The 24,974-nt window shown below is 57.2% G+C and overlaps 1 protein-coding gene across 1 annotated transcript; it reads left to right on the top strand.

Moving 5' to 3' along the window:
• Positions 1-63: 63 nt before the first annotated feature.
• PWP2 (PWP2 small subunit processome component) lies at positions 64-24,468 on the top strand. Its single transcript, XM_050784411.1, has 21 exons — positions 64-251; positions 1,800-1,912; positions 6,440-6,534; positions 6,860-6,959; positions 7,311-7,454; positions 7,909-8,044; positions 8,336-8,565; positions 10,421-10,564; positions 11,367-11,437; positions 11,995-12,131; positions 13,225-13,373; positions 13,506-13,653; positions 13,823-13,973; positions 15,044-15,224; positions 17,393-17,540; positions 18,785-18,893; positions 19,651-19,716; positions 20,675-20,893; positions 20,991-21,141; positions 21,301-21,375; positions 23,888-24,468. Exons 1-21 carry the CDS (start codon positions 234-236, stop codon positions 24,060-24,062), a joined length of 2,760 nt encoding a protein of 919 aa, XP_050640368.1. The 5' UTR covers positions 64-233; the 3' UTR covers positions 24,063-24,468.
• Positions 24,469-24,974: the final 506 nt, after the last annotated feature.

Here is a 24,974-nt window from a genome sequence, read left to right as displayed (position 1 = left end):
GGCCGCTTGCGTTCAAACTCCGCTTCGGAGCCGGGCGAGGGCGAGGAGGCTCCTCAGGCCTCCTGGGGCGCTGCGGCCTGTGGTGCGCGGCCCCGCCCCGGAAGCGCGCGCTGTGGGCGGTGCGCGCCGTCTCTTCCCGGAAGTGCGTGCTGTGGGCGGGGCCGCGCGGACCCCGGGAAGAGTCTCTGTGGGCGGCAGTCGGCTTGAGCTGCGGTGCACGTGGGGCGGGAGTGATGAAGTTCGCCTACCGGGTGAGCGCGGGCGGCGGGCGGTCTGTTCGATCGGCGCGGCTGTTCCGGTGGACGGCGCCTGAGCTGGCGCCGGGAGGGCTGGGGCGCGTGGTCTGCTTTCGCGGCGTCTGGCCGCGCGGCGGTCTGCGCGCCCATGGCCTCGGGGACGCCCTGCTGTGGTGGGGCTCCTGGGAGAGCTGGGACGGAGGCGCCGACGGCTCCTCGGGGGGACCAGGGACATTTGTCGGGGTCCCGGGGTATTTTTAACCTGAGTATGGCCACGCCCAAAGGCTGGAGTTGGTGCCGTCGGGGAGGGCAGAGCACCCTCGGGAGGGATGAGGAGGTGGGACGGGGCGGGGGCGCGGGCAGGAGGGGTGAGAACAGGAGGGACCCCGGGCCCGGGGCTGCTCGCTAACGAGCGAGCGTCCAGGTGAGCGGAAGGGCAGGGAACCCATGTGTGAGCTCTGTTTCCCGAGGCCGGAGAATTCCTGAGGAATTCCTGAGTCGGACACTCTCAGTCTTGAGAGCCGGGGAAGACTTGTCCCAGACGTGAAGTGCAGGAGGCGGGTGGGACAGGTAATAAGAGGGGACCGCGGAGCCAGCCTGGGGGTCTCTGAGGCGTTTGCTACAGCTGGCTGGTTATGGGGACGTCCGTGTTTCCCACAGTAGCCCTGACCGTTGGGCCTCCAGGGTTGCGCGGGCCGCCTGCTGCTGAGCCCACCGTGTACTACACTTGTCTTGTCCGAAACTGAGCATGGTACTGGTCCCTCAGAGTGCTGCTCCTGTGTCACCTGTGGTGGTGGAGGCACCGCTGTGTGCCCAGCACCAAACCAGAAGACATATCCACGGCCTCACAGGACAACTTCTTCCGCTCCATATTCTTATTGCAAAGTGGCAAAAAATGTCCCTTGAAGCCTGCCTGGCCGCTTAAAGTCATTCTGCTGATCAGGCTCCTCCCTGAGGTCTTGAGGGCGCTGCCCACCCACGGCTTCGGAGTCTGACTGGTGCCTTCCCATTTAGATTCCAGCTCAGGTGACACTTCCAGGTGACTCTCCGTGACCACCCTCTAAAGTAGCCCTTCCTCCCACACTTCTCATCCCCGTCCTGCTAGGGATAGAGCATAAATGTGCGTGTCTGTGCACATGGCAGTCTCCAGTGAACGCTCGTTCTCGTGAATTAGTAAATAAGTAAGTAGTGTGCTGGCTTGCAACACTTCTGGATGCCCTGAGCTCTAAGCACTTTCAGGGCGCTGTTCCATTGTTGCAGCTTTTTTCTTGGTGGAATGAGGGCTCCATGCCCCTCTTCACCTGGCAGGCGCCTCCTGTCTTGGGAGGCTTCCTCAGAGCTCCCCGGGGGCATCTTACTCATCTCTGTGGGAGCTTGCCCCCCCCGCTCCTCTGGTCTCCTGAGGATCAGGCTCCCTTCTTCCTTTCTTACCCAGGAAATGTGAACGGGCCCCCAAGGTGAGGTCCTCTATGCCATCTCTCTGCCCAGATTCCTCACTTAGTACTTTTCTAGGAGTCAACTGTTTTCTTTGTGCTAAGACAAGTTTGTTTTTTTTTTTTTCAGTTTTCAAATTTGCTGGGTACGGTGTACCGGCGTGGGAACCTAAATTTTACCTGTGATGGAAATTCAGTTATCAGTCCCGTGGGCAATAGAGTCACTGTATTTGACCTTAAAAAGTAAGTATGTGAAAGTGCTATTGATAATGGTGATACTGATTACTAGTATCACTATTTTTTAAGTAGTAGACGAAAGCTGACAGTGTCTTCTGTGCCTTCTTTTTAATGGCACACCCGTTAATTAAGGGAGCCCAGGACAGGACTACAGGACGGGTTAGGGTCAGCAGATCAGTTGTGGAAATTGGCAGCCAGATCCAGTTCTTCATTCTAGTGCCTTAGCCAGGCCCCATATGTCGCTTGGCTCCATTACCTGGGAAGGGACCCTGTGTCTGCGCTGTAAAGGGTGGGTGGGGAAAAGGTATAGCTCAGGGTTAGCCCTTCCCCCATCAGGGAAGGCCCCTGAGGGCCGAGAGGCCAGGGCTGCTGGGGGAGTTGAAGGTGCCTTGGACTCCTGCTCGGGAGCCCTGCTGCCACTGAGCCTCACCAGTCGGACGGGCAGGCCCAAAGCTTCCAGCTCTGCAGCCGGAGATCAGTTCCTGTGTGCTGTTGCACTTTGCTTCATGGCTCTGTGTGAACGCTATGAAGGTGTGTCGAAATGCTGCTTGGAGCAAGTCGGTCGGTGCCGTTTTTCCAGGAGCGGGGGCTCACTTCATGTCTCTGTGTCACATTTTGGTAATTTTTGCAATATTTCAGAGTTTATTATACCTGTGAGGGTGTTCTGTGATCATCTTTGTTATTACTATTGTAATTGTTCTGGGGTGCCGTGATCTGTGCCCATGTAAGACGGCGAGCTTAATCGGTAAGCGCTGTGTGTGCTGTGACTGCTCCACCGACCGGCTGTTCCCACCCCCCGTTTCTCTTCCTCTACTTGGGTCTCCCTATTCCCTGACACAAACGATATTGAAATTAGGCCATTTAATAATGGCCTACAGTGGCCACTGCGTGTTCATGTGAAAGGAAGAGTCACACAACTCTCACCTGAAATCAGAAGCTGGAAGTGACTCGGCTTAGTGAGGAAGGCGTGTGTGTCAAAAGCTGAAATAGGCCGCAAGCCAGGTCTCTGCCACCAAACAGGCAAGTTGTGAATGCAAAGAAAAAGATTTTGAAAGAAATTAAAAGTGCTACTCCAGTGAACATATGAGTTACAAGAAAGCAAAACAGCCTTATTTCAGATACGGATAAAAGTTTGAGTGATCCAGATAGAAGATCAAACCAGCCACAACATCCCCTTAAGCAAGTCAAAGCCTAATGCACAGCAAGGCCTTACCTCTCGTCTGTTCCGTGAGGGCTGAGGTGAGGAAGCTGCAGGAAAAAGGTTGGAACTAGCAGAGGTTGGTTCATGAAGTTTAAGGAAAGAAGCCATCTCCACAACACAGAAGTGCAAAGTGAAGCAGCAAGTGCTGATGGAGAAGCTGCAGCACGTTATCCAGAAGATCCAGCTGAGGTCGTTGATGAAGCTGACTACACTAAACTGCAAAGTTTCAGTGAAGACAAACCATCCTTCTATTGGAAAAAGATGGCCAGGCGCAGTGGCCCACACCTGTAATCCCAACACTTTGGGAAGCTGAGGTAGGCAGATCACTTGAGGCCAGGAGCTTGAGACCAGCCTGGCCAATATGGTGAAACCCCGTCTCTACTAAAAGTACAAAAATTAGCCAGGCATGGTGGCACAGTCCTGTAAATCCCAGCTACTCAGGAGGCTGAGGTTCAAGAATTGCTGGAACCCGGGAAGCAGAGCTGAGATGGTGCCAGTACACTCCAGCCTGGGCAACGGAGCAAGACTCTATCAAAAAATAAATAAATTTTTAAAAAAAGAAAAAGATGCCATCGAGGACTTACATAGCTAGAGAGGAGAAGTCAATGTCTGGCTTCAAGCAACAGGCTGACTCTCTTATTAGGGGCTAATGCAGCTAGGGCCATTAAGTTGAAGCCAGTGCTAATTCACTGTTGGGAAAATCCTAATGTCCTTCACAGTGGATGCTCAAGCAACTCTGCCTGTGCTTTATAAGTGGAACAGCAAAGCCTGGATGACAGCACTTCTGTTTACAGCATGGTTTACTGAATCTTTCTAGCCCATTGTTGAACCCACTAAGGTTCCTTTCAAAATATTCCTGCTGATGGACAACGTACCTGGTCACCCCTGAGCTCCAATGGAGACGCTGTCTTCGTGCCTGCTACCACCACATCTCTTCAGCCTACAGGAGTGACTTTAACTTTCAAGTCTTACCATTTAAGAAATATATTTTGTAAGGCTGTAGCTGCCATAGATAGTGATTCCTATAACGGATGTGGGAAAAGCCAATAAAAAGCCTTCTGGAAAGGAATCGCCATTCTAGATGTCATTCAATGAGGGCGAAGTGTCGACATTAACAGGAGTTTGAAAGAAGTTGAGTCCAAGCCTCATGGATGACTGAGGGGTTCGAGACTTTGGTGAAAGAAGTTACTGCAGATGCGGTAAAAATAGCAAGAAGATTAGAAACGGAAGCAGAGCCTGAAGATGGGACTGAATTGCCACAATGTCACAATAGATATTGAATGGATGAGGAGCTGCTTCTTATGGATGAGCAAAGCAAGTGGTTTCTTTATTTTTTTTCTTTTTGAGGAAGTCTCACTCTTGTCCCCTAGGCTGGAGTGCGATGGCGCGACCTTGGCTCACTGTAACCTCCACCTCCCAGGTTCAGGCGATGCTCCTGCCTCAGACTTCCCCTCACCAAAACAGCTGGGATTATGGGCGCTTGCCACCATGCCCGGCTAATTTTTGTATTTTTAGTAGAGATGGGGTTTCACCATTGTTGGCCAGGCTGGTCTAGAACTCCTGACCTCAGGCGATCCACCCTCCTTGGCCTCCCAAAGTGCCGAGATTACAGCCGTGAGCCACCACACCCGGCCAGCAAGTGGTTTCTTGAGATGGAATCTACTCCTGGTGAGGATGCTGTAAAGACTGTTGAAATGACAACAAAGGATTTAGAATATGACATCGACTTGGTTGATAAAATGCTGGGAGCATTTGTGAGGATTGACTCCAGTTTTGAAAGAAGGTCTGTTGTGGGTAAAATGCTGTAAAACAGCATCATGTGCTACAGAAACATCTTGTGAAAGGAAGAGTCCATCAGTACGGCACACTTCATCGTCGTCTTGTTTTAGGAATTGGCAATGGCCACCCCATTTTCGGCAGCCACCACCGTGCCTGGTCAGCAGCCATCCACATCGAGGCCGGCCGTCTACCAGCAAAAAGATGAAGACTCACTGAAGGCTCAGATGATCATTAGCATTTTTTAGCAGTAAAGTGTTTTTAAATTAAGGGATGCACGTTGTTGCTTTAGACAGAATGCTAACACTGACAGATTACAGCACACATGAGTAGACTGCAGCGCACACCAATAGACTAAAGTACACACTTAGACGACAGTACACACGAACAGACTACAACGCACACGAATAGGGCACAGCGCACACTCACAGACCACAGCACACACTAGTAGAGTGCGCCGTACTGTTTACGGTATGGTGTAAACACAGCTCGGCTATGTATGGGGAAGCCAGAACGTGTGTGCCTCGCTCGATTGCAGTATAAGCTTTATCTGCAGCATCTCCGAGGAGTTCCTGTACCCACTTATTTTCCATTTTTCCAGCAACAGTGTTACATGGGTGCGCCGTCATGGCAGTTAATTCCTGTTGGGCATGTAGCTTGCTTCTGGTATTCTGATGTCACACTGAGGCGGAATAACCCTCTCATCGTACCATCCTGGAAACAGAATTGATGTATCCAAAGCCCATTTTTAAGGCTTTTAATGCATTTCACCAGAGTTCCTCCAGGGACAATGTCATTTCTTTTTTTTTTTTTTTTTTTTTTTTTTTGAGACAGAGTCTTGCTCTGTCGCCTAGGCTGGAGTGCAGTGGTGCAGTCCCGGCTCACTGCAAACTCCGCCTCCCAGGTTCGAGCGATTCTCCTGCCTCAGCCCCCTGAGTAGCTGGTATTACAGGCACCCGCCACCACACCTAGCTAATTTTTTGGGGTTTTTTTTTTTGGAGATGGAGTCTCTCTCTGTCGCCCAGGCTGGAGTGCAGTGGCGTAACCTCGGCTCCTGCAAGCTCTGCCTCCCGGGTTTACGCCATTCTCCTGCCTCAGCCTCCCGAGTAGCTGGGACTCGAGGCGCCCGCCACCACGCCCGGCTAATTTTTTGTATTTTTAGTAGAGATGGGGTTTCACCGTGTTGGCCAGGATGGTCTTGATCTCCTGACCTCATGATCTGCCCGCCTTGGCCTCCCAAAGTGCTGGGATTACAGGCATGAGCCACCACGCCCGGCTGATTTTTTTGTTTTTTCAATAGAGACAGGGTTTCACCATGTTGGCCATGCTGGTCCCAAAGCACTGGGATTCTAGGCGTGAGCCAATGCGCCTGGCCGACAGTGTCATTTCTTTTTGAGGAGTGGGGGGTATCCACAGATGAGCTCTGGCACGCAGGATGCAGTGAGATGGGAGGTGCTGCTTGGGGAGAGTGGGCCGCTGGTCCTGGGCCAGGCTTGGCCTGTCTCCCTCATGGGACTTGAGGATCAACAGCACACCGTGGTTTTTGTCTTTATCAGCAACAAATCTGACACGCTGCCCCTGGCCACTCGGTACAACGTCAAGTGCGTGGGGCTGTCCCCGGATGGCCGCCTGGCTATCATCGTCGATGAAGGTATTCGCCCTTGATGTGGGCGGGGACTGAGGGGCCAGTGAGGAGGACTCAGGGCTGTGTGGGTCTGAAATGATCCAGTCCCCAGTGGCTTCCGTGTCGGGGCCTGGTGGGGGTCAGGGATGAGGGTGTCATGAGTGAGGCTGTGTCCCTGCCGCAGGCTGTGTCTGTGGCATCACCTGTGGCAGTGCAGGGCCTCATGGCCTTGGGCATTCTTAGTCCTGATGCCTCACAGTGGACATGAGAAAGACCTTTCGGTTTTTCCTGTGCTGTGTATCTGGGGTGGCCCTGGGGTAGCTGCACGGTGGTCACCTCTGGCGTCCTGCAGGGGGCGATGCGCTGCTGGTCAGCCTGGTCTGCAGGTCTGTGCTGCACCACTTCCACTTCAAGGGCTCTGTGCACAGCGTGTCCTTCTCCCCCAATGGCAGGTAAGGGGGGCGGCTGGGGGCAGGAGGGGGTGGGAGAGGGTCAGCTGTGTGTGCCAGTGGTGAGGCCCACTGCCCAGCTCTTTTCCCTGGGCCCCGGGTTGTGATGTTGGGCACACGGCGCAATCTCTGTCATCAGTGACCCCCTTTTCTGGAGCAGAAGACTTGGTACAGTCAGGCTGCCCTCCCTCCAGGGCTATTTCTTCCCTGAATTCCACTTCTGCTGCTCCTGGGCCTCCATCCTGCAGGAGGCGGGACTCTGGAAGGCACAGGTGGGCAGAGACTGAGACTCCACAGGGGCCTTAGGGCCATTGCTGGTCTTGAATATCAACTGTGTCCGCGTTCCTTCCATAGGAAGTTTGTTGTCACGAAGGGTAACATTGCCCAGATGTATCATGCGCCTGGGAAGAAGCGGGAGTTCAACGCCTTCGTTCTGGACAAAACCTATTTTGGGCCCTACGATGAGACCACCTGCATCGACTGGACGGATGACTCCAGGTGCGGCCTCGGAGGTGTTGGGGGAGCGAGGCCTGAGAGAGGCCCTTTGGATGGGTCCCCCTGCTTGGGCCCTGCAGCTTCATTCTGCAGTGGCATCTTGGCCTCTTTGGGGGCTGGGCTCTGCCTGCACCACCGGGACTGGCTGGGTGACTGGTCGAGTCTTCGTGGCTCTGAAGTACGTGCTGTGGCCGAGCCTCCTGCCCCTGCACCTCCCTTTCACCTGTTTGTCCCGGAAACAGGGAATGCTGCGGTTGGCTCGGGCAGCGTCTGGGAGGCGTGAGGAAGGCACACAGGGCAGGGGCTGTGCCGGGGTGTCTTCCTGTTCCTGGAGGCTTCACGGCTCACTCTGAGACCACGTGGGGCTGTAGCGGTCTCCGTGAGGCCCTCTGGAGCGTGCACCGGGCTGCTTTGTGGTGGCCACGCCCTGAGGAGGTGCCATCTCCCTCTTTTCCAGGTGCTTTGTGGTTGGGAGCAAAGACATGTCCACCTGGGTGTTTGGAGCTGAGCGCTGGGACAACCTCATCTACTATGCACTGGGGGGACATAAGGATGCCATCGTGGCCTGCTTCTTTGAATCCAACAGCCTGGACGTACGTCCCTTTGCCAAGTTCCCTAGCCTGACGGTGGTCAAAAGCGGCTAGTTCAGGGAGACCCCAGGCTGCAGGTGGCCTCTTCCTTCGATTCCTCCAGGCTATTCCCATGTGGCCTGGGGGCATCTAGGGACCAGCGGCAGCTGTTGCAGCCCATTGAAAATTGTTCTCAGAGTTCAGAGGGGCCTTCGGTGCCGCTGATCCCTGGATCTGAGCTGGAGGGAGGTGTCAGGTTGTGGCAACTGGGCCAGTGTGGCTGGGGCTGGGGTGAGCCTGTGCTTTCGCTTGCAGCTGTACTCACTCAGCCAGGACGGAGTGCTGTGCATGTGGCAGTGTGACACGCCCCCCGAGGGCCTGCGGCTGAAGCCCCCTGCGGGCTGGAAAGCAGACCTGTTGCAGCGGGAGGAGGAAGAGGAGGAGGAGGAAGACCAGGAGGGGGACAGAGAGACCACCATCCGGGGAAAAGCCACTCCGGCCGAGGAGGAGAAGACAGGAAAAGTGAAGTACTCACGGCTGGCCAAGTAGGTCTCCAAGGGTGTGGTGTGCTGCAGTGGGCTGCGGTGGGGCACTCCTGTGGGAATCTGTTGCCCTCATAGGGATCTGGATGTGGGGTCCTCAGGGCTGAGGAGTGGGAGGTACAGAGAGCAGGCCCACATCTCAGGGCCCTGGTTTGAGCACCCTCGAGTGCTTGGGTGTTGACCCTGCCCCTTAGTCAGGGTCCCTGCTTCAGCTGTCTGAGCTGCCTGTGTGCCCAGGGCAGGGCAGAGGGCAGTGGGTGGGGTACATGGGGGCAGGGAGGTGTGTGGGCACTCTGTGATGGGAATAGCAGCACCTTGGGCCCCAAGGGGGTTGGGAGTTGTCTGTGGCCCCACCAGCTCCTGCGGACTTCGGTGTGGGCGATAGTCCCTTGGCCTCATGCAGGGAGACACTGGGAGAGCATTTGGCAAGGCTGGAGGGAGAGGCCAGGCTGTAAGTGGGTGCAGCGGGTGGTCTGAGTCCTGCTTCGGGGCCCGCTGGTGGGTGGTGCTTGGTGCTTTTTTGGGCACTGAGCTGGGCTGTGCAGCCCCACATCTGAACTCAGTCCCCCAGACGAGAGGAGACGGAGCGTGGCCCCGCAGCCTTCCCGTGGGACGGCCTTAGCTGTGCCCGGAGCCCTGGCAGAGATGCTGCCCTGATTCGGGGTGTCCTGCATCTGGGCTGTGGGGGAGGCTGGTTGGGATCCCATGAAGGCAGAGTTGCCTGCAGCTGTGGTGTCTCTGTCACCCGGGTGTCCCAGCCTGGGCCCCTCCTTGCTGCAGTTACTTAGCACCTGCTGTGTGCAGGGCTCTGAACTTGGCACTGAGACACACTCCCTGCCCTTGTGAGGCCTCCTCTCCGCCCGGGAGGAGAGGTGCAGTGATGAGGTGGCTGCGGGCAGAGGTGGGCGGCAGTTGGGGTCCCTGGGCGGGGAAGGCTCCCACATGAGGCCCTGCCTGTGGAGGGAGCCAGGCGGCCAGAGCAGGCTGCGTTTGGAGTGTGTTGGGGTCCGATGGGTAGGTGGGAGTTGTGGCCATGAGAGTCGTGGGTCTGAGGAGCGGGGAGGGCCGGCTGGACTCCAGTGGGAGGAGGGTGCTTTGCCAAGGGCAGCGGAGTTGGAGGGCGGCCAGAACAGGTCCAAGTGGGTCAGTGTCCACGGGTGGGTCAGTGCCTGCAGGGACTTGGGGGTGTTGTGCTGGAGTCAAGACTTGAGCGGGGACTGGAGGAAGAGGAAGGGACAGTGGGCCCCCCAACACCGCCCTGAGGAAGGGAGGTTCCAGGCAGCTCCAGGAAGACAGTGTGCGTGCTGGGCAGGGACTGCGGGCTGTCAGCGCAAAGGATGAGAAGGCAGGGCCTCCTGCATTGGCAGCCAGTGGTCCCTGTCACTTGTTCAGGAGGGACGGGAGCCAGAACGAAGAGGGAAGGACCAGGGCTGAGCTACACTGTGACTCGGGGAGGTTTTGAGGGCGGAGGCGCCATCAGGGTCACCTTCGTCTGTTGATGGGGACCGAGGGTTCCTTAGAGGAGGAAGCAGCAGGGGGTGATGGGATTCGGGTGTGCCCAGTGGCCATGCCGCACCTCCCACACCTCCTCTGCCTCCCGTGGGCACTGCTGCCTCTGGATGCACCGCCAGCTCTGCCCCAGGCCAGCTGGCAACAGTGGAGACGCTGTATGAGGTTCCCTTGGGGTCCCGAGCTTGGGATGGAGGCAGGCAGCTTCAGGGCCTGGGGTGGAGAGGGTGAGGGCAGGTCTGGGACCTCCTGCCTGGATCTGTGGCCTGTGTCCTGGAGCCCAGAGCGAGCTGGGGTGGCAACTTGGCTCTGCACCCCTCCTCACAACTCTTCTCTCTCGTCAATTCAGGTACTTCTTCAATAAAGAAGGAGATTTTAACAACCTGACAGCTGCAGCATTTCACAAGAAGTCTCACCTCTTGGTCACTGGCTTTGCTTCTGGAATCTTCCATCTTCATGAGCTGCCAGAATTTAACCTCATCCACTCCCTGAGGTAAGCCTTTGCTCACGGTAGGGTGTGGTTTTCATGCACTCACTGGCCCTGAATCTGAGGGCCCAGCCAAGCCTGCCCTTAGAGGTGGGGGCTGCAGAGCCACTTGGAGTGCCAGCTCAGGCCACAGGATGCCAGCCCGAAACCTGCCCGGCCGCTGGGCTGGTCGGTGCGACAGTGTTGCCACCCCACCCCGGCAGTCAGCAGCATTGGTCTCAGGTCAGTCACGGCCTTTGGAGTTTTTGCGTCTGCTTTTCTTCATCTGTGAGACACAGAAAACAAAAATACTATGCTCATAAAATTGTGAAGTTGCAAGTTTTTGAACCCTGGCCACCTCTCTGGGCCTTCTCTGATTCTTTTCTTTGAGATAGAGTCTTGCTCTGTCACCCAGGCTGGAGTGCAGTGGTGCGAACTCGGTTCACTGCAACCTCCGCCTCCCGGGCTCAAATGATCCTCCCACTTCAGCCTCCTGAGGAGGTGGGACCACAGGTGTGCGCCACCACACCCGGTTAGTTTTTACATTTTTTGTAGAGATGGGGTCTTGCTGGGTTTTCCCAGGCGGGTCTTGAACTCGTGGGTTCAAGCAGTCCTTGCCTCTGCCTCCCGACGTGCTGGAATGACAGGCATGAGCCTCTGCACCCAGCCCTCTGATACTTGAACTGAAGTGAATTGTTGGAATCTGGTGAGTGGGTGGGGTAAGCTCGACACACAGGGATAGAGTCTGGTGTGTGGGGCTGCCCTGAGTGGGCACTGGGGTTTCAGCCCAGGCAGGCTGGCCTCCCACTTACAGGCCCATTCTCTGCAGCATCTCAGATCAGAGCATCGCCTCAGTGGCCATCAATAGCTCGGGGGACTGGATTGCTTTTGGCTGTTCAGGTTTGTCCCCAGCCCGGGTGGTAGAGATGGACTCCCCATTAGGGACTGCTGCTGCCCAGCTACAGGCCTGCTCGACAGCCGCCCACTGGGGGTGCCCTGCCCTCCCCAGCCGCCTTTCTAAGGGGCCCTCCCCTCCCCCAGCTATCTGCCATGGGGTGCCCTCCCCTCCCTCAGCCACCTTTCCAAAGGAGCCCTCCCCTCCCCCAGCTGCGTTTCAGGGAGTGCCCTCTTCTCCTCCAGCTGCCTCCCGGGGGTGCCCTCCCTGCCTTGGTCCTCGTCAAACATCTCTTTGTCTTAAGCCCTCTTGCTCAAGGGTGTGGGCGTCATAGCCCTGTCTCAGTTGTGACATGCAGCCACTGAGTTGCACAGGTGGGGCCCATCACTGGCTGGTAGAGCTGCAGCATCGGGCAGTGGTCCCAGTCTATTCTTGGGGGTCTGTGCGTTTCGCCCCCTGCCTGGCAGCTTTCTCAGGCCTGTGCCAAGTGGGAAGGTGGGCTGAGCCAGTCTGACCTGGGATGGGCCTGAGTCGGGTACCCCAGCTTCCCCCATGAATACAGGCCTGGGCCAGCTGCTGGTGTGGGAGTGGCAGAGTGAGTCCTACGTGCTCAAGCAGCAGGGCCACTTCAACAGCATGGTGACCCTGGCCTACTCGCCCGATGGACAGTACATCGTGACCGGTGGGGATGACGGCAAGGTAGGCTCCTGTCCCCGTCCTGTTGGCCTCTGTGCCTGGGGGTTCTGAGGATGCAGTGGTCTGTGGGGCTGTGCCCCTGTGGCTGGGCCCCGACTGTGGGGTTGGAATTGACAGGTTCACCTAGGCTCATCAGCTCACTAGGTGTTTAAAAACATGCAAAAATGTGAATGGAGACGGTTGGGTGTCTTTCTCTCCCCTTTCTGACTTGGTCTCCTGCACGGTGGTAGCTGCATGGCCAAGAGTGGGTCTGTGGTGCCAGCAGCTAGCATCCAGCCAGCATCCAAGGGGCTCCAGTACGTGGCCGAGGGTGGGTCCATGGTACCGGCAGCTGGCATCTGGCCAGCATCCACAGGGTTCTGGTGTGTGCAGTGCCACCGAGGGCCATCTGGGCCTTAAATGGGCTCCTCCTGGAGGTGACAGGAAGAGACTGGGGTAGATGGCTCACTCACCACCCACTCAGCACAGCCTTGGGCCTGTGGGGGAGGCTGGGTGAGCCAGGGCAGCTGGGGGCACAGGGGCAAGGCTCTCAGGATACGGCGTCACATGCAGGGGTCTGAGAGATGGGGTATGAGTCGCAGGCAGGGGTCTCAGGGATGGGGTATCAGTCATGTGCGGGGGTCTCAGGGATGGGGTATCAGTCATGTGTGGGGGTCTCAGGGATGGGGTGTCAGTCATGTGTGGGGGTCTCGGTGTCAGTCATGTGTGGGGGTCTCAGGGATGGGGTATCAGTCATGTGTGGGGGCCTCAGATGGGGTGTCAGTCATGTGCGGGGGTCTCAGGGATGGGGTGTCAAGTCATGTGCGGGGGTCTCAGGGATGGGGTGTCAGTCATGTGTGGGGGTCTCAGGGATGGGGTGTCAGTCATGTGCGGGGGTCTCAGGGATGGGGTGTCAGTCATGTGCGGGGGTCTCAGGGATGGGGTGTCAGTCACAGCTGGGGATCTCAGGGATGGGGTATTACTCACGGGTAGGATCTCAGGGATGGGCAGTACAGGGGCGAGCGTCTTAGATGGGGTGGCATGGGGACAGGGATCCTGGCCGAAGCTGTGGCACACAGGGTTGTGGTCTGCCCCTGCCCCTCCTGTCCTGCCGCAGGTCAAGGTGTGGAACACCCTCAGCGGCTTCTGCTTCGTCACTTTCACGGAGCACTCCAGTGGGGTGACCGGTGTGACCTTTACTGCCACCGGCTACGTTGTGGTGACCTCGTCCATGGACGGGACCGTGCGAGCCTTTGACCTTCACAGGTGATGTCGTTGCTCCGGGTTGGCTCGGGGCGGGCTTCCCCACGCAGAGGTGAAGGTGGAGGGCGAGGCTGCAGCGCAGCTGCTGGGGCAGGGGACCCGGCATGTGACGCTGACCTTGCCTCTTCTCTGCAGGTACCGAAACTTCCGCACCTTCACCTCTCCACGCCCCACCCAGTTCTCCTGCGTGGCGGTGGATGCGAGCGGCGAGATCGTCTCTGCAGGGGCGCAGGACTCATTTGAGATTTTCGTGTGGTCCATGCAGACAGGCAGGCTCCTTGACGTAAGCACCCTGAGGGGCCGGGCTGGGGCCTGGGAGGGGCCTCCTGTCTCCTGGGAGACGAGCTCAGGGAGCTGAGGTTACACTCCGAGGGCCATGCCCCGGCCCAGACCTGCCCAGAGAGCCGCCTCAGCCCCCAGCTCCACTTTTCCGCCTCCTTGCTCTACGGTAGGTTTTGTCCGGACATGAAGGGCCCATCAGTGGTCTGTGTTTTAACCCAATGAAGTCCATCCTGGCCAGTGCCTCCTGGGACAAGACGGTGCGCCTGTGGGACATGTTTGACAGCTGGAGGACCAAGGAGACGCTGGCCCTGACCTCTGATGGTGAGCACGAGGCAGCAAGCAGGAGCAGTGGCCTGGGGACCAGCGGCATGCTCTCATACCCGCTGCCTTGTTCTTGGTTGTGGGTTTGGTGTGAACCTTCTGGTGGGAAGCAGGGGGTGGTTCTTAACCCAGACCTGCTGGTGTGGCAGCCCTTGAGGTTGGCAGTACCTAGGAGACAGCAGATTGGCGGGTAGGGCCAGCGTGGCTTCCACGAGTCCTCGTGGTGCTCCCGCTCCCTGGGCGCCAGGCAGGAGAGAACAGCTCCCCGAGTGTGACGGGCTGCTGCCACAGCTGCTTCCTGATTTTCTGAGTTGCTTTGGAGCTCTGCCAGGGTTGTGTCACTGCGAGAAGGACACAGGGACCATGGGGGGGCCCAGACGCTGGATGGGGCCAGTCCTGGGATCTGCAGACTGGGAGAAGAATGAGGGGCCGTAGGTGGGCCTAGAAGCCAGATGTGACCGCCCAGGGATCTGCATACTGGCCTCAGGCCACTGCCTGTCTTTCTGACGAGGCTGTACTAGAGGCCCCCATGGTCTCCTGTGTTCATATGGTCTGTTGCTGTCAACGCCTCAGCAGCGGCGTTGAAAGACCACATGGCTCACAAAGACCCAGCCCATCCATGTTCGGGTGTGGACAGAGTCTGCCATCCCAGGAGCCTGGCTCTCCCTGCTTCCGGCTGCCTCACCCCACCCCCCGGCCTGGCACTGGCCAGGCTTTTGGTGTCACATGTGGCTTCTTTGCAGAGGCTCTGTATTCTAGTCTGTCCAGCCACACTCAGTAACCACCATCACTCCCCCGTCAGCCTCGCCTCCCCAGCGCCCCGTCCATCAGCCTTCGTGGGTCCTGCAGCCCCAGCTGGACCGCCTGGTGCTCTTCACTGGTGCTGAGCTGTTCCCTCACCCACCTGGGTTGGAGCTTCTCCTGGGAGGAGATTCTTGTGTACCAGACCCAACAGGCGCTGGTCTCTTAGGGGTGCCAGGGAATGGCCTGGTCTCCAGCCGAGGGTGGTTGATGGCCTGCCTGCGGGAGACCGGGGTCTTCGTTGGGCCTTACTTTACATCTCTGTTTAGCTCTGGCTGTGACTTTTCGCCCTGATGGTGCGGAGCTGGCTGTGGCTACACTGAACTCACAGATCACCTTCTGGGACCCCGAGAACGCGGTGCAGACGGGCTCCATTGAGGGCAGGCATGACCTCAAGACCGGCAGGAAGGAGCTGGACAAGATTACAGCCAAGCACGCGGCCAAGGGGAAGTGAGTGTCGGCGTCGGGCCTCCTGATTTGAGACCCCAGCCAGCCACCAGGCTTCTGCAGCTTCTCCATTTTTGTCCTTGTCCTTCGTTCCTGAGACGGCTGAGTCCCTGTGGATGGAGGCAGGTGGTCCTGAGCCCTCTGGGGAGAGGCCATGTCCTCCTTAACCCCTGGGCTCGCTCAGCCTCCAGCACAGGAGGACGTCTGGATTTGCTGAACATAAACTTGTTCAGCTGAGAGCCTACATCCACTTCCAAACCTTGATCCTGAATTACAACATCGTTCTCGTGTGCAGAGGGGAGAGTAGCTGGGTGCCTGAGCTCAGGCCGGAGACCCAGCACTTGGGGAGACGGAGGCAGGTAGATTGCTTGAGCCCAGGAGTTTGAGACCAGCCTGGGCTACATGGCAAAACGCCATCTCTACAAAAAATACAAAAATTAGCCAGGTGTGGTGGCACATGTCTGTGGTCCTAGCTAGTCGGGAAGCTGAGGCAGGAGGATTGCTTGAACGCGGGAGGTCAAGGCTGTAGTGAGGATGGTGTCATGCCATTGCACTCCAGCCTGGGTGCTAGAGCAAGACCCTGTCTCAAAAACAAAACAAACGAAAGCACCCCCCTAAAAGTAAAAATGCAGGTCCTCAGTCACCTCACCTGGCTGGAGAGTGCTATATGGATGGTGAAGACGTGGTGTCCCCTTGTCTCGAGGAGTCGGGCCAGCACAGCACTGACCGAATTGCCTGCTTGGGGTCCTGGCTGGGCTGTGAGGCTCACCTGGGTGGTGGTCAGGCTTAGGAGAAGGGGGAGGATCTGTGGGGTGCACCCGGGGTGGGTGTAGCCTTGGGGCCTGGACCTGTGTCGCAGGAGCTGGGAAGCCTGTTCAGCAGAGGGTCTTCCTCCAGAAAGAAGTAGCAACCCTATCTTGGAAGTGGTACGAACGCCTGTGTGCAGTCCTCGTGGGTTCGCCCTGAGTGTGGAACTGCTGGGTGCTGGTGGTGTTTCCGGCTTGGAGGAGCTACATGGTTGCCGTTCTCATGAGGACGCTGTTGGCTTCTGGCTTCTCCACCTCCTCGCCAGCACTTGTTGCTTATTTTTGTTTTTAACGAGAGCTGTTCTGGTGAATGTGAATTCGTATCTCGTCGCAGTTCTGATTGTAATTTCTCTAATGACATTCAGCGTTTTTCACCTGTGGCTTGGCCATTTGTAAGTCTTGTTTGGAGGAATATCTGTTCAGGTCTCTTGCCTGTTTTTGAATTGAGTTGTTTGGTTTTTTGTTTGTTGATTTTAGGGGTTTCTGTGATGTCTGATGTGCAGATACTTGTTCTGCTTTGAGAACTGTGTTTCTACCGTTTTGGTGGCACTCTTAGTTCTGATGACGCACAGTTTGCTCATTTTTTCTGTTGTTCTTTGTTCTCTACTGTCATAGCTAAGGGGCCTTGCCCACCCCTAGGTGCCTGCTGAGCGAGGCGGTAAGGGCTGGTTTCTGGTTTCTGCAGGACTGAGCAGACGTGATTGAGAGTAGGCTGCCCAGGGCGGAGGCCGACTGGCTGCCGTTGTGTGCTGACCTCAGCAGGGAACACCGTTCCTTGAGCCACTTGTTCCTTTTGTGAAAAAGACATTGACTCTTGGGAAACCGAAGCATTTAAGGGTGGTGCTGGCTCAGAGTGGAACCAGGTGACGGTGCCATTGGACATCGTGGGTTTTTAAAGTCTCGCGTGAGTTGAGGCAGCGAGCCTTGGCGCAAGTTGCTGAGGCTGTTTGCTTCCTGAAGCACTGGTGTAGGATCTTCTCTATTTCCTAGGGTTAGTTTTTGTTTTATTTATTTTGATTTTTGATTTTTGAGACAGGGTCTTGCTCTGGAGTGTGATCATGGCTCACTGCAGCCTCCATCTCCTGGGCTCAAGTGATCCTCCCACATCAGCCTCCTGAGTAGCTGGGACTATAGGCATGTGCCACCACACCCAGCTAATTTTATTTTTTGTAGAAACAGGATCTCGCTATATTGCCCAGGCTTGTCTCGAACTCCTGGACTCAAGCAGTCTTCCCAACTCAGCCTCTCAAAGTACTGAAGTGTAACAGGCGGGAGCCACCATGCCGGCCTAAAGTTGGTTTTTAGAAGCCATGTGCTGAGGTTTCTGTGGTGGCCACCCTAAGTCCATGTCTCCTCTCCACCCAGGGCCTTCACCACCCTGTGCTACTCTGCAGACGGCCAGAGCATCCTGGCGGGAGGCATGTCCAAGTTTGTGTGCATCTACCACGTCCGCGAGCAGATTCTCATGAAGAGGTTCGAGATCTCTTGCAACCTGTCTCTGGACGCCATGGAGGTGAGCTGGCAGCACAGGGCTGGATGGACGTTGCTTCCAATGCAGGTGGAATGCGTCGGGCTCCTGCCTTCTGCACTCCTGGCTCCTCGGGGCCTTGGGCACAGTTGTGACGCTTGTCCTATATCTCTGCACAGGCCCCTCACCTGCCCCAGCAGAGCCCTGCCGTGGAGCCCAGTGCCTCCCTCAGCTGTGTGTGGAGCCGTGGTCCCCAACCCTTTTGGCATTTGGGACCAGTTCTGTGGAAGGCAGTTTTTCCACAGACAGGGTTGGGTGGATTGGTTTTGGGATGAAACTGTTTCACCTCAGATCAAGGTCATAGGCATTAGATCTCAGAAGGAGGGCACAGCCTAGATCCCTCACATGCGTGGTTCACAGTAGGGTTTGCGCTCCAATGAGATTCTGATGCTGCCGCTGATCTGTTGGAGGTGGAGCTCGGGTGGTAACGTGAGCGGTGGGGAACAGCTGTAACTTCAGAGGAAGCTTCACCCACCTGCCAACCACTCACCTCCTGCTGTGCAGCCCCTTTCCTAACAGGCCATGGGCTGGAACCAGGGGTTGGGGACCCCTGTTGTGGATGACCCTGCCGGGGCCGGTTGCTGTGAGGCTGGGACTGTGGGGGGCAGTGCCCAGCACACACTGGCTCGGGAGACACGGACACCTGTCAGGGAAGGAGTGAATGAAGAGGGTGCTGGCAGGCCCTGCCCGCTGGCTTCCTGCCTGGGATCCCGCGTAGAGGGCTCTGCCCTCACTGTCCCCGCTGGTGCCTGCCCTCCCGCCTCAGCACAGCCCTCGGCCCAGGTCCCATTCACATGCTGGCTCCCGCAGGACCTCAGGATGTGAGGGAGCCCTGGAAGCCTCTAAGCAGGGGTGTGGCTGCTGGGTTCACCTGCCCACGCCCCATCAGGGCAGAAGCCCACTGCCCCCCTAAGTGTTTCTGGGGGAGAGTGTCCTTGGCATTTTCATGAGGGAGCAGACGGCCACCCTCGCTGTGAGCCCCAGCCCTTGTGGTGGCAGCAATGTTGGCATGTAGACCTTGGTCCGTCCCCCTCCACAGCCTCCACGCCCACCCTGTCTGCAGCTAGCTCTGCAGGAAGGTCCCTGGGACGCTGCAGGGCTCTCTCCCCGTCCTCCTGCTAGACGGGGCTGAGGCCGGTCTGGTGTTGGGGTCAAAGAGCAAGGGTGGGAGAGGAGGGCCAGGCGGCCGGGCCGTCAGAAGCAAGGCGTCCACTGCTTTTCTGTTCTAGGAATTTTTGAACCGAAGAAAAATGACAGAGTTTGGCAACCTGGCACTAATTGATCAGGACGCTGGGCAGGAGGATGGAGTCGCGATACCACTGCCAGGCGTCAGGAAAGGTAAGCAGAGGTTCCTCCCGCATCTGCCCGGCACACATGCCTGGGTGACTGCGCACTCGTGCCCCTGGTTGGGGCTGCAGTGTGTGAGAAATAACGGTCACCGCATGGTGACGTTTGCTGGACATTGAGGGTGTCGAAGGCCCAGTGGGTTGGTGTTGGTGCCGTCGGCCCCTGTGGCAGGAGAAGCTGCCCACGTGTTGCTGCACGTGGCCTCCCTGCCCTGGCAGGACCCATGCATTTGCTCTTGGGACTGGGTGCCCCGTCTGCTACACAGCACACGGAGCATTCTGGCGTGAGGCCGTGTGTGCCACACACAGAGCCAGGTGCTCTAGAAGACCTCGGACTGCCTGAGTCCCAGGTGGACCATCCTGATGGGACACTCACCAGCCACAAACCCTGAGTGCTTCCATATGCAGGCCCAGGGTACCATGTTGAGCACAGCAGACCCACTCCTGGGCTGGGCCGGGCCCTTTTCTGGGTGGGCCAGCTTTTCCGGGAGCAGGGGCTGGGCCATCTGTTTGGCAGCTCACCTGGAACAGCCTCTGCGGCCCCAGCACAGGCCCACCTGCCGCAGCTGCAGCCAGGGAAGGGCTGCTTATGGCTCTGCTTTGTGCAGGGCCCAGTGAGCAGAGGCTGCTCCTCTTGATGGGTTTCCCACGGCACCCCCAGCCAGCCAGGGGCCACAGGATGACCTGTGTCGTGGGGAGAGCAACCTGGATGTGCTGCTCAGTGACTGCTTTTGGTTCTTTTTCCCCAGGTGACATGAGTTCTCGGCACTTCAAACCTGAGATCAGGGTGACCTCACTCCGCTTCTCTCCCACTGGTGAGCACCGAGCCATGGGCTGTGGGTGCCGGTGGGCACTGGGGCATCTGGCCAGGGCGAGGCTGGCCACCATGGTGCTGCCTGCAGGCTCTGGTGTGTGTCCTATGCCCCTGGGTAAGAACATGGCCCTGCAAACCCTGCAGGCCACAAGATGGCTGCTGCCCCTGAAGATAGACAGCTATGATGGCTCCAACCTCAGATGCCTTGAGCTTTGAAACATGGCAGGCCTGGCATGCCCTTGCTCTAACAGCTCCCCGAGTGCCCTGGACATGCTGCCTGGCTGGGGTGGCTCTGCCGTCATGGAAAGCCCGTCTCTTCCACACTGCCCCCATCCTCTCACGGTGGGGAGGAGGGTCTGTGCCACAGGCCTGTGGAGCCTGGCGGTACACGTGGTCTCCACACAGAGGAGCCAGGAGCAAGGTTATTGGCAAGCGTGCTCCAGCCTAGACTGAGTGTCAGAGCCAGGGGTAGAGAGGCCCACGTGAGCCAGGGGTCTGTGCCCTGGGGCCCAAGGGCCAAATCTGGCTGGCCACCAGCTTTGGTCATTGATGTTTTACTTGGACATTTTACTGGGCGTTTTCTTCGTTGGCGGATCCTGTCTGGCTATCTCGAGTGCACCATGCAGCACTGAGTAGGTGCAGCAGAGACCACAGGGCCTGCGGAGCGGAAGACGCCTGAGCTTGACAGAAGACTTAGCTGGCTCCCGGTGTCGGGAGAGGAGGGCGTGTGCGTGTACATATTTGTTATATGTGCATCAAGTCCCTGGGAGAGTAACTTCTGGGATGATCCATTTAGTCCTTCCCAGGGGAGTTGGGGGGTGGGGGCTAAAGGCATACATCCCGGTTCCTGTTGACTTTTGTACTTTGTCCCAGGAGAATGTACTTAATACTCTTTCTTTTAAAAAAAAGTTGGGAGGAATGAACTTAAATTTTTAAGAAAGCACTGTGTAATTTCCCAGGGTGCTGCTGGGCAGCCACCACCACGGAGGGACTCCTCATCTACTCCCTGGACACCCGTGTGCTTTTTGACCCATTTGAGCTGGACACCAGCGTCACCCCTGGGAGGGTGCGCGAGGCACTGCGCCAGGAGGACTTCACCAGGGCCATCCTCATGGCCCTCCGGCTCAACGAGAGCAAACTGGTGCAGGAGGCTCTGGAGGCGGTGCCCAGGGGCGAGAGTGAGTCAGGGCTTTGGTGTCAGGCACCAGGGGTCGTCCTCTTTTGCCCTGGTTTGAGTTGTTGGCAGAATAAGCATGTTTTTTTCTCCTTTTGCAGTTGAAGTGGTCACCTCCTCCCTTCCTGAACTGTATGTGGAGAAAGTGCTGGAGTTTTTAGCTTCCTCCTTTGAAGTGTCTCGCCACCTGGAATTCTACCTCGTCTGGACTCACAAACTGCTCATGTTGCATGGACAGAAGCTGAAGTCCAGGTAGAGGGTCTCCCCTGCAGTTCCTCTGTGGCTCAGGTCACTGGACCAGCTTGTCCTGCTGGATAAAAGGGAACCTTGACATGCAAATGCAGCATGAAGTGAGCCCACTGTACCCACAGCATGGGTGAGCTCCGCATGCTTAGGGAGTCTCCCTTTCAGAGCCGGGACGCTGCTGCCTGTCATTCAGTTCCTCCAGAAGAGCATCCAGCGGCACCTGGACGACCTGTCGAAACTGTACGTGCGGGTGCAGGGCCTGGGGGTGGGCAGGGGTGCACGGTCCCCTGCTGGTTCACGCTGGTGGAGTGCTCCTTATGTCATCTGATTTGAGGACAAAAGGAACCAGTGCTGGAGGCTTGTCTTCTCACTGGCGGGTGAACTGCACCTGCCCGGCCACCCTGCTTGGTAAATGGCCTGGCACTGAATGGAAAGCAGCGAGCACTGTGGCAGGCAGACAGGCAGACAGGTGGTGTGCTCCAGGTGCGGCCGGAATCCTCCAGGCTCTTGGAGGGATTGCCACATTCGTAGGACCGGGCAGCCTTTCCTGGATTTGCAGGTCACCTGCACAAGCAGCGGGGGTGGTCACAGGACTGTGAGGCTGGGCGGCCTGGAGTCCTGGAGGTGTGGCTGCCCTGAGCCATGGCTCCCCTGGAAAAGGGTGCTGCTGCTGCAAGGATTCATCCACGGGCCTAGGACAGGGCCCCGCCCTCCGCCGTGCTCACTCTGCAGGGGTGCCCGCCTCTTCTCCTGTCATTTCTTTGTGGTTTGTGCCTTTTTTGTCCCTAGCAATTCACCCTCCCTAAAGGTCCAGCAGAGCCTGAACTAGGCAGGCCTCAGAGTAGCCATGTGAGGGATAGCTCCCTCTGTTGCCAGTCAGTTGCCAGGTTTCCCAGCTGTATTTCTGAAAGGTCTGTTCTCTGCCGTGTCTGCGAGTTGCTCTGTCCAGGGTTCAGGGGTTGAGGCCTGAGCTTGGGCCTTGTGGGTTCATGTGGTCCTCCCATCTGTGCTTGACGTGTCTCTCAGTCTTTGGAATGTGTCCCAGAGTCTAGGTCGAGCCTTTCCTCCCCTCGTGTTCTGGGTGCCCTACAGAAGGCTGGGATGCGCCCTGATCCACGATTTTGGTGCCAGGCCTTCCCTCGGCTGAGATGTCCTGGACTTTGCACAGAGCTCTCTAGAGGAGGAGGAGGAGGGCTGTCTAGCTCCTTTATTTATTTTTAAAATTCATTCTTTTTTTTTTTTTTTTGAGACGGAGTCTCACTCTGTCACCCAGGCTGGAATGCAGTGGCGCAATCTCGGCTCACTGCAAGCTCCGCCTCCCGGGTTCACGCTATTCTCCTGCCTCAGCCTCCTGAGTAGCTGGGACTACAGGCACCCACTACCACGCCCGGCTAATTTCTTTTGTATTTTTAGTAGAGACGGGGTTTCACCGTGGTCTCAATCTCCTGACCTTGTGATCCGCCCACCTCGGCCTCCCAAAGTGCTAGGATTTCAGGCGTGAGCCACCGCGCCCGGCCTAAAATTCATTCTTTTTTTTTTCTTTCTTTTTTTTTTGAGACAAAGTCTCTCTCCGTTGCCCAGGCTGGAGTGCAGTAGCATGATCTCGGCATATTGCAGCCTCCACCTCCCAGGTTCAAGCAATTCTGCCTCAGCCTCCCACGTAGCTATGATTACAGGCGCGCGCCACCATGCCCACCTAATTTTTGTATTTTTAGTAGAGACGGGGTTTCACCATGTTGACCAGGCTGGTCTTAACCTCCTGACCTCAGGTGATTTACCTGCCTCTGCTTCTCAAACAAAGTGCTGGGATTATAGGTGTGAGCCACCACACCCGGCCAAGCTCCTTTAGGTTTATTCCCTCTTATGGGAGGTTTTAGAGTTCATGTGAGCACATTGTTCCTTGGACCTCGTGTCTAGGTGTTAACTGCCAATCTGTAGGGCTGCCATTGGCTGTCGGCAAGAGTCCTGCATAGAGGATCCTGTGACCTGCAGATGCGGCGGGGCGCTGCCTGCCTTCCTTTCTCATCCATTTACCTTTCAGTTCTCCTTTACAAGGTGCTTTTCTATGTAAAGTGATGGTGGCGTCACTTTTCTCCTTTATTCTGTTAACTCAGGAAATTAACTGATTGAGAGCATGCCCTCCTCCCCTCTCCCTCCAGAACACGCATAGCTCTGCAGAGCGGTCTCTTCCTAAGTGCTTGGTGGAACTTGCTGGTGAAGCTGTCTAGATTGGGCCCAGTGGAAGGGCTGAGCTGCCAGGATGGGCCCAAAGGGATGGGATGTTACAGTTGGGTCCTTGGGTCCTTGAAGGCCTTTGCTGCCCTAGGGCTGGATGGGTCAGAACCAGATTGTTGGGGCAGGGAAAGGAGGAAGCAAACGGCTGCTGGGGTGGAGGGACTGGCATGTCCAGCCCCTGCTGCTTTTCTCAGGGGTCGCAGAGGAGGTGGTTGGGTGCAGGCCAGGCCAGGGCCTGGGTGTTGCTGGCACTGACCCGTCCCTGTGTGTGATTGACAGCTGCAGCTGACCCGTCCCTGTGTGTGATTGACAGCTGCAGCTGACCTGTCCCTGTGTGTGATTGACAGCTGCAGCTGACCCGTCCCTGTGTGTGATTGACAGCTGCAGCTGACCCGTCCCTGTGTGTGATTGACAGCTGCAGCTGACTTGTCCCTGTGTGTGATTGACAGCTGCAGCTGACCCGTCCCTGTGTGTGATTGACAGCTGCAGCTGACCTGTCCCTGTGTGTGATTGACAGCTGCAGCTGGAACCGCTATAACATGCAGTACGCACTAGCAGTTTCCAAGCAGCGGGGCACGAAACGCTCCCTAGAGCCGCTGGGAAGTGAGGAGGAGGAAGAAGCATCTGAAGACGACAGCCTGCATCTGCTCGGAGGAGGAGGCAGAGACTCAGAAGAAGGGATGCTGGCCTAGAGCCAGCCGGTTGCAGCGTTGGATTGTGCTGGCTAAGACCTGCCAGGGAGATGGGACCCTTGTGCCACCTGGGCCAGCAAAGAGGAGGGTCCAGAGAGCAGCTGAAATTCTGTCGCTGGTGGTAGTGACTTGCTTTTCCTGTGCAAACGTGTAGCCCAGCGGGACAGCGAGCCGACGGGTCACGCCAGGGGCCAGCACACACTGGTACCCGGCGCCAGGAGCGGGGCCATGTGAACAGTGATGAACATTGAAAATGCCTCTCAGAGAGGGATTCACATGGACTTTGTGTGAGACTTATTTATATCTTTAATATAAAGGTTTGATAAACAACTTAGGGATAAAAAAGAGGGGGTTTTCTAACGTGAGGATGAAGTCTACACTTCAGATTAAAAAGGGTTATGTTGTATCCTGGTGTCTTGTGGGGGCTCGAGACCTGCCTGCCTGCCTGCCCACCAGGGCTTCTGTCCTGGGGAAGCAGGGTGGTCCTGCCGTCCAGCGGGGGCCCTGCCCTGTGACCTGTATCCTTGGGGTCGGGCATAGAGCCGCTCCCTGACCTCTCGGGGTCACTTTGGAGTCTGGGGCTGGGACTGGCCTGTCTTGGTGAGCTCGCTCAGACCTGTACCCGCTCTCCGTGAGCCACACGGAGGAGGGGACAGCTCCTCCCCTCTGCAGTGCCCTTGGGAACGGTCATCATGAGAGTGGCTTGGGCCTCCATGGCAGGGCGTCATCATCCCCACAGCTCAGTAACAGCAGCCTCCAGGGTCAGGACCTGAGGCCGACCCAGTGTGGCGGGCGCTTCACCGACTGCCAGTGCTGTCTGCCAGGCCCAGCCTGTCCCTTGCCAGAGGTGTGGCCCACGAGACCCTGGGTGGTACCTGGCTCCTTGGCTTATCTGGGAAGTGGAGCTGGTAT

This window comes from Macaca thibetana, chromosome 3, assembly GCF_024542745.1.
Source record: "Macaca thibetana thibetana isolate TM-01 chromosome 3, ASM2454274v1, whole genome shotgun sequence".
In the NCBI taxonomy this organism is placed as follows: Eukaryota; Metazoa; Chordata; class Mammalia; order Primates; family Cercopithecidae; genus Macaca; species Macaca thibetana.
Note: the sequence above shows the minus strand (reverse complement) of the source record. Positions and strands in the feature narration are given on the sequence as shown.